This window comes from Nelusetta ayraudi, unplaced genomic scaffold, assembly GCF_046127955.1.
Source record: "Nelusetta ayraudi isolate G7.1 ecotype Tasmania unplaced genomic scaffold, CSIRO-AGI_Nayr_v1 ptg000042l, whole genome shotgun sequence".
NCBI lineage: Eukaryota > Metazoa > Chordata > Actinopteri > Tetraodontiformes > Monacanthidae > Nelusetta > Nelusetta ayraudi.
In genome coordinates, this window is record NW_027466092.1 from 18,232,009 (window position 1) to 18,243,839 (window position 11,831).

The 11,831-nt window shown below is 43.5% G+C and overlaps 3 protein-coding genes across 3 annotated transcripts in view; 1 reads left to right on the top strand and 2 right to left on the bottom strand.

Annotated features, from left to right (window-relative positions):
- The window catches only part of ppp1r3cb (protein phosphatase 1, regulatory subunit 3Cb), an 84,030-nt gene that overhangs the window by 28,453 nt on the left and 43,746 nt on the right, over positions 1-11,831 (bottom strand). The gene's annotated exons all lie outside the window — the stretch shown is intronic.
- On the top strand, positions 436-8,349 carry fam13c (family with sequence similarity 13 member C). The gene is made up of 10 exons (XM_076035154.1): positions 436-1,703; positions 2,493-2,748; positions 2,823-2,961; positions 3,620-3,701; positions 3,990-4,165; positions 4,296-4,379; positions 4,623-4,718; positions 6,000-6,211; positions 6,749-6,850; positions 6,949-8,349. Exons 1-10 carry the CDS (start codon positions 1,478-1,480, stop codon positions 7,070-7,072), a joined length of 1,497 nt encoding a protein of 498 aa, XP_075891269.1. The 5' UTR covers positions 436-1,477; the 3' UTR covers positions 7,073-8,349.
- On the bottom strand, positions 9,884-11,820 carry LOC142894040 (leukocyte cell-derived chemotaxin-2-like). Its single transcript, XM_076035157.1, has 4 exons — positions 11,662-11,820; positions 11,295-11,406; positions 11,015-11,166; positions 9,884-10,132 (listed from the first exon to the last, which is right to left on the bottom strand). Exons 1-4 carry the CDS (start codon positions 11,687-11,689, stop codon positions 9,966-9,968), a joined length of 459 nt encoding a protein of 152 aa, XP_075891272.1. The 5' UTR covers positions 11,690-11,820; the 3' UTR covers positions 9,884-9,965.

The window sequence follows — 11,831 nt, forward strand, 5'->3', positions numbered from 1 at the left end:
CAGCGCCTAAAAGCTAAGCTGATGTGCTTGACATCAATAAGGTTGTTTTTTTTTTCCAAATTAATTAAGGGTTTATCATATGTTTATTTTTTTTTAAATCGTTATTTCTCTTTCGAGTGACATTAGATATAATGCCAATGAGTTGCAGCCTCCGTTTCTAGATGATTGTCTCCTTTGTGTTCTAAGCTTGATTCATTAAAAAAAAAAAAAAAAAAAACTTTTTACATGTTGTATTTTATTGTTGTTGTTTTTTTGTTTTTTTTAAATGCTAGCATTTTGAATCCCTGACTAATTTCGCCAATGGGGACAGTCATTCTATTCTATTCTATTCTATTCTATTCATTCGAATTATTTACTTTGGTAAAAATGTAGTTTATCTTTCAATCTTTATTGTTTTTATGTCATGTTATGTAATTGGTTGGAAATATTCCTTAAACAAAACATCTTAGTTTATTTGCGTTACCAATACATTTGTCATTACTATAGTCTATCTGTATTAAAGGTTATTAAATCAACAGCGCGGTCCTCCCTTAACTTCCCTCAATAGCAAATCTTTGCTTTTACTTTGAAAAACAGTTCCGACATCGGAAGGAAGGGACGGCGACACAAGAGAAGAAAACCGGGGAGGGGGGCGTGTCCGTCACGTGACCGGAGAGTCTCCTCATCAATGAAGGCTCGAGGTTGCAGCCACAAAGATGAAATAAGAGAAGAAAGATGAACGTGGCGGAGTAAAACTCCTCCCCTTTCTCCCGCTCCTCGTTCGTTTTTTTCCTTCCTTTTTTATTTTATTTCATTTTTTTTTTTATGAATGGGACATGAGTCGTGAGGGATGCCGAGCCCATCCCGCACTGATGCGGGGAAAACCTCACGACCACGCCGGGAGGGAAGAGGGGTCCTAACTCCCATCATGTCTCTGTCTCGCCTTTCCGTTTTCGCCCAAATACACACACTGGCGCGCACATCCCCACACCCTCCCGAGGATGAGTAATCCAATGTTGGGGCCGATCGAGGGAGGTGTGGGTGGGTCGGGGTCACAACAAGCAACCTCTCCATCATCGCCGGTGCAAGCTAATTCCTGCCTGCTGGACACCGGAGCAGGATGCGCTCGGTGATGGTGTAATCTCCTCCATCGTGGTCGGATAACTCCGGATAACTGCTGGAGTGAAGACGACGTCAGGAGGCGACGAGCTCCGCGTTCACCTGCATGCATGCATGCATGCGTGCGGAGCGTGACTGACTAACCACTGGAGCAGCAGGTATCACGCCTTGTTCCACTTGGATGAGACCTGGAGACTCAAGAGTGGGAGAGACTACGTCCGGAACCATCATCCTCTTCTATTCATACTCTCAACGTGGTGCGTCTTAGCCTGGGATCTGGCTAACGTCTGGACTCATTGACTCCATTGAGAGCAGCAGCAGCAAGCAGCAGCAGCAGCATCACCTGCATGCATTCTCCTGGAATCGGGCTAATCTCTGGATGAGAGTGTCTGGCATGTTCTGTTTCTGCCTGCAGAGCTCTCTGTTGAAGCTCCAGGCCCTGGAGGCAGAGGGGGGGCCCTCGGCAGACCCGTCCCCAGAGGAGCGCCCCCCTGCTGGCCTGGGCAGCAAGGAGCAGAAGAGTCCCTGCAGCTCACCAGAGCTGGGAGCCAAGGGCTCCCTGGCCATGATTTACAGTGGCCCCAGTGGAGAGAACAGCAGCCCCGGTAACTACACCACACCTGGCTGTTCATGCTGTGTGTGTGTGTGTGTGTGTGTGTGTGTGTGTGTGTCCTCCAGAATTGGTATTAATGGACAGAAGACTCATTAAGGTCAGTTGGACGCAACTCCATGTTGACTGTGTCAGTGTAGGTTCTCAGTCGTCCACATCGTCGTAGCCTTGGAATCTTTAAGAACCGCAGCAAGAATAATCAAAGGGATTTTTTTCTGTTGGCATTTTTCTTCTTTAGGTTAGTACAGTTAGTTAGTTCATCTTGTTAAACCGGCCCCAATAGCAACTTTCAAGGAACCCAAGGTCGCTTTACAAACAAACAAACAAAAACAAACAGCAACAAAACAAAACAGGAAACAGGAAGGGACCTAAACTAAACATTAATGAGGAAAGGCCAGTGAGAAAAGGTGAGTTTTGAGGTGTAATTTCAAACTGTCCAAAGTCGGGGAGTTACGGATGTCAGAGGGAGAGAGAGGTTCCAGAGGGAAGGAGCAGCCACGCTGAAGGCTCTGTCCACGAAAGTTCTGAGCTTGGACCGAGGGATGGAGTGGAGACCAGCATCAGACGACTGCAGGTTCTGGGACGGAGTGTGTTGGTGCAAGAGATCAGCAACATATTGGGGGGGCGATTGCGTGAAGGGACTCATAAGTGAGTAGGAGGACTTTGTAGTGGATGCGGGACTTGATCTGGAGCCAGTGGAGGTGGATGTGTATTATTATCATTATTACCGTGTTGGTGACCCCTGTCCTAAACCATTCAATGTTCCTTCTTGTTGTGTCTGCAGAGCTGCTGACGGTTCTGAACAGGCACCAGCCGTTGGTTCCTGTCCACCCCGGGGACGGGATGCCGTCCTCCAGTCCTCACCCGTCAGGTAGCAGCCCCGGTGGGGAGGCTGGAGAAGGAGGAGGCGGAGCTCTCTTCCAGCTGTTGGGAGGAGGAAGCAGCCCCCTGCCCTCCCCCCGCTGCTCCAGCCTGAGCCAGAGGTTCAACTCGGACCCTGACTCCGCCCCCTCGCCGCCCTGCAGCCAGCAGTACATGCTGTGAGTTCCGCTTGTCTCTCGTCATGTCCCCGCTGCCGTGGAGCTGATGCTAACAAGCGCGTGCTCCTGTCCAGGTGTCGAGGGCGGGACCGGGCCGCGGGCTCCGAGGAGCGTAGCTGCTCCTCCGTCTCCTTCCTCACTAGACACATCCAGAGCCTGAAGAAGAGGGTCCGCAGGTTCGAGGAGCAGTTTGAGGAGGAGATGAAGTACAAGGTACTCCTGAAAGAGCTGACTGCTTGTTCATTGTCAAAAGAATCTCACTGCATCAATATATTTTGTCAAGTGTAGTGCTAACCAGAGCTAACTCAGCTAGCTTTTATTGTTGTTTCATCAATTCTTCTAACTTGGGATATAACAAAGTGTATTTGCACTGAACTGTCAGGATCCAGACACTTGTGAAGTTCTCCAGTGCAAATATTACTTGATTAATACAGATGTACCGGCCGGTTTTAAAGTACAGAACTTAAAGGTTCATGTCTGCGTTTCCACGGGTGGTCACATACTGTTTTCTTTCCCTTAGTGAGATCTGATGGATGTTATTTCTCTGATGGAAAATGAGAATAAAAAGCGAGAGCTGAAAAGGGAGGGAAAAAAGTAAAAAAAATATATTTTATTTAGTGATGAGTGAAGATTTGCATGTCTGCAACAGTATTTATTTTAGTTATATTTTACTTGTGATGTCACTTCCTACTCTAGGTCTCATTACACCAAGGGTTCTGTACACACTAGTGTTATTTTCCATAAGGACCAATAACTGTGATTTTTATGTCCCTTTCCCCCCTAAATCTCTTAGTTTCCTCATTTTAGCAGCAAAGACAGAGAAAAAGCCATAGACGATTTTTAATGATTTATTTATTTTTTTGTCTCCCAGCCGTCTCACAACGATAAATATTCCAACCAGGAGATGATCCAGGTGATGAATGAACTGGCCAAGGCTCGGAAACAGCTCAAAGGTACTTTTCTCCCAGCTCAGCAGAATAACACAAGCTCACCGTTGCAAACAACCATTGAGTGTAAAAATAGCTGAACCTCTTCAACTGTTATCTAAAATCTCTGTTTATTTATATTAATGGGCAAAAATCTTTAATTTCTTTTTCAATGCGAGGCATGACTATTGTGCTTTTTTTTTTTCACTGTTTAAGCTTCAGCTTCACAACTTTGGTGAAGTTGCGTTTCATCTGAAATGCTGTGAATGCCGACAACCAAAGAGATGGAGAACATCTGGTTTGTGTCCTGTGCAGAGTTGCGACTCCGTCAGTCGGTGTTCGAGTCCAAGGACGGCGACCTGTCGTGCAGCTACACAAGCGGTGAGCAGGAGGTGCCAGAGCACAAACCCACGCTGGAGGAGACGGTGGAGTCTCTGTTCCGACGACTGAGGGAGAAGAGACAAACTCTCGGTCTGCCCGACAACACCAAGGTGCTCTCTCGTGCCCCTGCTCAACTCCTCCACTGGTTTATTCTACAGCACTGACCTCCTGTGTGTGTGTGTGTGTGTGTGTGTGTGTGTGTGTGTGTTTGGGCGGGCGGGGGGGGGGGCGGGGGTGCAGGAGATGACCCAGGCTCAGATGGTGCTGGAGAAGATCACGCTGCAGAAGTGTCTGCTGTATTTTGAGAGTCTCCACGGTCGACCAGTGAGTTTTACTTTGTCCAACAGCAACTGTCCAACAATCGCACCGTTGTTGACCTTTGACCCACGTCAAGATGGCCACCGCACTCCTAAAAAAAACATGTTTCAAACATTCTGCCATGGATGTGTTTTTGCATCCAGCAGGTGTATGTGTATACCAATGATATGTGTGAGGTGATGAGGAGGAGCTCTCTGCTGACCCTGTTCACTGCCTCTCTCTCTGTCTGTCTGTCTGTCTGTCTGTCAGGGAACCAAACGGGAGAAGAAGGTGGTCAAGCCTCTCTACGACCGCTATCAGATGATCAAACGCCTCCTGTGCGCGAGTCCCACCATCGGCGTCATTGTGAGACACAGACACACGCCTGACATGGATTGCATGGTTTATCTTAGCTTAGCTCGGCCCTGTTTACCTCAGAGCACTGGTTCTCAACTGGTGGAGTCTCAGGACCCATTTTATTCCTTATCAGGAAGTCACAACCCAAATTTACTACACAAAAATAAAAGCGCCAACTTGTTTTCTGTCAGTGTCTAGTATATAAATTATTGAATGTATTGAATTCAGTCGTGTGTCCTGCAAAGTAAATGCCTAATATTTTCTCTATAAATATACACTGCCGTTCAAACGTTTTAGGTCACTGACTCTCATTTCTCCATTGAACTCCATTATAGCCAGTTTTATGAAATCTTGAATCTTGAATGCTCTGCAATCCTTATGAGTGCACTAAAATCAGTCAAGACGTGCTTAACAAGTATAAGAACATTTCAGTGTTGATTGAAAACTATTTCCAATGTCTAACTAAAAGTGATTGAGAGAATTCCAAGTGTGCAAAATTCTGTGTGAACACACTAAAAGTTGGTTGTTTTAAAGAGCCATGACCCATGATGCTTGGTTTCTGTTTTATGGTTTAGCACAACACAACTAAGTGTGATTATAATACAAAGCCTTGTTTTAGAAATGTTCTTTTTTTTAATTTATTTATTTATTTATTTATAGCAATTTTAAAGCATTCAACTTATGTAATGATATATTGCACACTTGATTTTCAGTCTCTAAAATCACATTGAATGAGACATTCAAGGCAACAACTGTCAAAGCCATCCCATAATGTGTTCAGCACATCATTCATTCATTCATTCATTCATCTTCTATGCCCGCTTATTCCTATCCAGGGTCACGGGGGTCTGCTGGAGCCTCTCCCAGCAGTCTTAGGGAGAAGGCAGGGTGACACCCTGGACAAGTGGCCAGTTCATCGCAGGGCGTGTTCTGCACATCCTGACTGATGTTCCTGCACATGTAATGTTCTTGAAGCATTCCAGGGGATTATTTCATGAGGCTGCTTATAATGGAGTTCAATGCTGAAATCAGTCAGTGACCTAAAACGGTAGTGTATATAATTTAAAATCTTTTTTTTTTTTTTTTTTAAAGTGAAACTCCCCACGAGGACACAACCCAATCAAAACAGCTACAGGACCCACTTTTGGGTTGCAATCCACCACTTGAGAAACTGCTGCCTCAGAGCACGTTTGTGACGCATCAGCTGCGTCATTTTAGAGACCCTCCTGACGGGAAAGGGTCTCCATCATCCGGGGCTCCAGTCTGATGTTTCTGCTTGGACACGTTCAGGAGGAAGAGGATGGTTCCGACGAAGACTCCGTCAGCTCCATGACGGTGGAGGAACTTCCTGTCCCGCCGCCTCAGAGATCGGCCCGACCGGCTGCCAACGAGGAGGACAGCGACCGCGACAGCGACCCCGCCTTTGTGTCTCCGATGGACGAGGTGAAATGCGTCGAGCAGCAGACGGCCGTCACCACGGCCAACCTGCATGAAGCCTCCAGGTCGGTAGAAACGCTGGCTCATGACTCCGGCCACCGTCAATACACACATCTCCAAAGCACTGCAGTAATTAACAGTCATTATGTGACTCCTTTATTTTATAAACGTAGGCTGCAGGGTTTCAGCACTGCAGCCAGAGTGAAATTCATCAGAGTCAACAAAGTCTAGTCTGGTTGCAAAAGTCCATCTCCAGTTCTGATATGTTTTTTCTGATATTGTTCCGATGCAGCTTTGGAGGCCAAAAAAGGGAACTACTCCCAAGCTGTTATACATTTGTTTTGGTTATTTTAAATTAAAATTAAAGAAGTTAGGAAGTTTTTGTTGTTAATAGGAAAAAACATGAACACAATTTTCTTTAAATGATGCAAAGCCGTTCAGTAAAAGGTAGAACAAAGAACAGGGGTTTCCAGTCATTTTCTATAGAAGCTACAGTTAAGTGCCACACCGCTGGCTATAAGCTCTTCTGCAGTTTGATACTGGTAGCAATTTTTATGACTTCCTAAAACAACAACTTTTGCTCTGTGTTCAATTCTGGCCAGGTCTCAGCTGATGCAGTGTCTGCGCGAAACCAGACAGGAGAAAAAGATGAGGCGGAAAGTCCTCCGAGAATTTGAGGATGAGTTTTACCGCCAGACGGGACGGTGAGATGCAGATCGCAGGAATATTCTACAAAATGACCACACAGACAGTTAATTTAAGAAAAAAAAAGATCCCAATATCTCTTTGTTTTTACCAACAGAATTTGTCAGAAAGAGGATCGTTCCCCGATGAAGGAGGAATATCAGGAATACAAGCAGGTCAAAGCCAAGCTACGTCTCCTAGAAGTTCTGCTCAGCAAACAGGAAGTCATAAAGACCATGTGACAGGAAACTCCAAGGAAATGCCTCCACCTGAAACATTGTCTGGGAAGACTTGGGGGGAAAAAAATGACTTTCTATTATAGAGTTACTGAATAATTATAGAAAAAACACCTTTATTTTACCATAAGTATAATTTCTTAAGAATTGTAGAATTTGAAGTCAGCATGATACATTTTACATGCTAAGTATTTTGGTCATGTCCAGTCGTGTTTTCACGTATGTCAACGTCAGTATTGTCAGTGTTGTCAGTGTTGTCATGCATATCATCAAGTGCTACTAAAAACAGCACAAAATGTGCTGCACGCCTAAAGTCAGCACAAAAAGTTGACTTAATGCTAACATCCCGACAGTTGAAGGAAATCAGGTTTTACCTTTTGTCCACTTCTCCACTACCCTGAAAAGTGTCTGACACTTTCAGTTGTCCTGCATCAACTGTGAAATGTTCTGCATTCTTTGCAGCTCTGGTAGAAGGTAAACACGGTTCTTCCAAAAATGTTGTCTGACTGATCAAAGGTTGCTTTTGCATTGAGTTGTGTGTGTGTGTGTGTGTGTGTGTGTGTGTGTGTGTGTGTGTGTGTGTGTGTGCGTGTGCGTGTGTGTGCGTGCATGTGCGTGCGTGTGTGTACTGAGAGCACTTTAACCCCCATTCAGCTTTGACTATTATGTTTTGTAAGGCAGCAAAAAGAGCCTTGTTATTGTGTTAAGTGTAACCCCCAACTAAATAGCAAACACCAACCACTACTGAAACCAGCTTCACTGCCCTTTACTTAAAGATGCGGCCACATTTCTGCAAATCAGAATTGGAACGTGTCCAGAAACAGGGCTTTGATGTGTCCTCCGATCTGACAGTGATACCTTGTTGGGAGGGAGGACCAGAAGAGAGATGAAAAATGTAATAAAGCAGTACCTTTGTGAAAAGGACCAGGCACAAGTTGAAACGATATTGAAAGATTGTTTTGCAATGAACCAAGTATATGTCAGCCAGCACGTCTTCTAGTTTTGAAATAATATTGAAATACTATAATCATATATAAATATAAACATTTGATTTAAATGATCAAAGAAAGAAAAGAAAATAATAATACAGAAATTAAAGAAATGAAAACATAGACTTTATTTTTCACATTATTTATTTTGAATTTATGCCTTTCTACTATTGCATATATTACTTTCTGGTCGTGCAACTCTGACTAAACACAGAAAGTTGAGAAAGTCCTTGATAGTCACCATGTTGTTTATTGTTTGTGGGATATGAATTACAACCCTACAAGTTGCAACAATGTGTTTTTCCTCCTATGTTTCCATATACGACATGCACTGAAAAGATGCCAGTATCCACTGTGGCCGATAGCTTAAGGTGCAGCATAGGTCAAAAACAAATACAGCAAAACACAGGGAGCAAAGAAAAAACAAACAAGAACACAGAGGAGTGGTAATACTGCCGTACGTGAGAGGAGTGACGTGTCCAAAGAGCAATGAGAAAATACACCATCAACACACCTGTCAAACCACACCCAACACTCCGTCAGATCCTGGTTCATCCTAAGGACAAAATACCCCCAGAACACAAATGCAACACCACATATGAAACACCACATCAATCATGTTATCAAACACAAAAAGGAGTGTGAGAAGAAGACAACAACAAGACAAACAAGAGCAATAAAAGAAAAGGCATAACATGAGCACCACAAGTCAGCCATCACTGATCACTGAGAGAGAAAACCACATTATGAACTGGGAGAAGGCCCGAGTCATCCGCACCGGAGAAAACAAACATCAGCGGTGGATCAGTGAGGCCTTAGAGCTCAGGAAGCAGGGCCCACGGACCATCGACAGGACGAGGGAGCCTTCATGCTCTCGCCCACCTGCAGCAGCATCCTGCAGGGGGCGAACGGACAGCGGAGGGCGTGACCCACCTGTCAAATCTGGCTGGTAGCTCATGCCTTCAATGAACATCAGCTGATAGGGAGAGTCACACACCAACATCACATGACACTCTGGTGAATGTGGAAGAACACACCGAAACATGTCAGGTAAATAAAAACCTGCTGCTCATCCTTAGTAGCGGGTGACAGTGTACATAGAAGTGCAGGGAAGTCATGTAAACTTTGGTGACAAAGAAACCAGCTGTCTGATACCCAGAATGCACTGCTAGATTTCAGTTGCTCATTGGCTTCATGAGTGGGAACTGGTCTCTGAAAACTTATGTCTCCAGTCAGTCAGTCGTCATGGAAGAACCTGAAAGGCTGAAGCTCGGAGGATCCTCATGTTCTTTGCTGGCATGATTGTCATGGTGGGCCTCCTGCTTCAGGTGTGACAATCAGGTTCTGATCAGGATCTTAATATTGCCCCTGATTCATGTTTAAATTAAGTAATTAGCTTAATTTAAATTATGTTACATTAATAGACTTAAAAGAAAATCTATAATTTCTTTGGAAAATTAATGCAATGGTAAAAAAAAAAATAAAATAATTGATGATCTAGTTGTTGGTCCGAATGAAATTTTGACAGAGCAACCAGCACTTTAATGCGACTAAGACAGACTAAGACCTGCAGCACACATGGGTGATGGGTGGACCTGTTTGTACCGTCATACTATTGAAACTGTGAGCTTTGTGGTTTAGACGCTGAGAGAGATTTGACACGCTGGTATATTAGGAGTCTCTAAATGTCCTCCTCAGTGTTCGTCAGTCTCTGCTATGACCTGAGGGAATACCAGAAATACCTTTCTGTTTAAGAGGCTGTCATTATTCAACAGTGAGAAAGTAGTTTTGAGGAATAAATGTTAATAATCATTCAGGTCCGACACAGTTTACAATTGTGATGGTAGAAAAGTTTTATTGACATTTCGTAGTCTTTAAACTCTCTAACAAGAAGAACTTGGAGCCCATCCTCAGAAGTACGGTGTGGGGTCACTGTTGTCGCACATCTGGACGTGGACATGTGATGTGATTCCTGGGTAGACTTGCTGCATGGGCAGCATCGTGCCGAGCCTATTGCCCTTCTTCACCGTTCCTGAGGTTTTATCTGGCTGAATGTAGAACAGCTTGAAGCACAGACCTGCAAGACCACACGCTTCACTTGAGTTCCAGGAGAGCCAACAAACAAGGGCTAAGCAGATATTGCAAATTGTTCTTTGCAGCCTCCTGAAGAACTTTTTTTTAGCCTTATGAGAAACTCACCACCACTCACCCATGATATCAGAGTGAGAATTAAGCTTTTTCACCGATAGCTTTTTGCTTATTCCCGAAGGACTGACGACAGAAATACATTCAGCAGTAGCTGTGTTTTTCAAATTGAGTCGTTACTCCTTCACTGTATCTGCTTAACTGCGTGCATTTCCTTGTTTTAGTGATGACTTTGTAATTGATTCACTTGTGCGTTTATTTGTGGATGTGTGCTGCTGCCTTAATGAGTCATCCTGACCACATCCTTAGTCAGGAGTTCTGTCTGATGCCATCAGGGTGGTCTTACCTTGACCCCCAAAGAACGACACACAGATTTTTAAACTCTTTTATTCCTTCAGCCGCGTATATGCGTATATATATATATATATATGTATATATATATATATATATATATATATATATATATATATATATATACATGTGTATATATATATATATATACATGTGTATATATATATATATATACATATGTATATATATATATATATATATATATATATATATATACATATACATATGTATATATATATATATATATATACATATATATATATATATATATATATATATACACATATGTATATATATATACATATATATATATATATATACATATGTATATGTATATATATATATATGTATATATATATATATATGTATATATATATGTGTGTATACATATACACGTGCAAATCAAATATACACATGTGCATATTTGATTTCTTGTAGAAGAAAATGAGAAAGCAATACAAACCCCCTCCTGTGAGTTTGAGGCCATTGTTGATGGCTGCTTTGGTAGGGTCGATGTAGACAATGACCTTTCTATTAATTGTTACATCAAACGGTGCGTACACAGTGGCGCCATCAGCACACACAATGTCCAGACCTCTGTGTGTTCTGGTGACCCTGAAACACAGCAGACACGAGCTGTGAGCAACGCTAATTTATTTTGGTAATTTCTCATTGATTTGTGTGGATCATTACATCACACAATACAACCAAAGTTGTGTGTTGTTAGTGTGGAGCCTCGTTACCGTGGAGCCCCGAAGTGTCCTGCTCCCCAGGAATCACTTGTCCTCCTTCGGTTCCTGGCATTTCCACTGCAGAGCTGACCAAACTGAACACCGTCAGTCACGCACAACAGGGCTGTGAACACAAGCAGACGCACTGAGCTGAAGCACTTATGACAATATTTAATCCTGCAGTGTTGGTCCATACAGTGCCAAACCAGAGTGACAATGACAGGAACATGTGAAGACAGGACAGGTGACCAAGTGGAGGTTTTATCTTGCCTTGTCTTGAGCAACAGCACAAAAATATCCAAAAGTCTTAAGTGCCTCCCTGCTCCTTTGTGTGTGTGTGTGTGTGTGTGTGTGTGTGTGTGTGTGTGTTCAGTCTCACCCAGCACAACGATGGCAACTCGCCTCATCTTGAAGTGAAGTGTATTCAGGTCTGGTCAGTGCTCCCTGCAGTTTTAAAGGTAACGCGGAGAGTCAGCAGTGTGCGTCATTGTGTACCTGTTGACACAACATTTTTCCTAATTGCCTAATCTAAAAACTTCTGCGATGATG

What these genes read in the sequence shown, in the direction of transcription:
- fam13c (XM_076035154.1), top strand. Translation starts at nt 1,478, where the DNA reads ATGAGAGTGTCTGGCATGTTCTGTTTCTGCCTGCAGAGCTCTCTGTTG. An exon ending in AGAGTCTCCACGGTCGACCA is followed by an intron (nt 4,380 to 4,622) that starts GTGAGTTTTACT and finishes TCTGTCTGTCAG; the next exon opens with GGAACCAAACGGGAGAAGAA. An exon ending in AACCTGCATGAAGCCTCCAG is followed by an intron (nt 6,212 to 6,748) that starts GTCGGTAGAAAC and finishes AATTCTGGCCAG; the next exon opens with GTCTCAGCTGATGCAGTGTC.
- LOC142894040 (XM_076035157.1), bottom strand. Translation starts at nt 11,689, where the DNA reads ATGAGGCGAGTTGCCATCGTTGTGCTGG. An exon ending in AGTTGCCATCGTTGTGCTGG is followed by an intron (nt 11,407 to 11,661) that starts GTGAGACTGAAC and finishes TTGTGTTCACAG; the next exon opens with CCCTGTTGTGCGTGACTGAC. An exon ending in GGACACTTCGGGGCTCCACG is followed by an intron (nt 11,167 to 11,294) that starts GTAACGAGGCTC and finishes GCTGTGTTTCAG; the next exon opens with GGTCACCAGAACACACAGAG.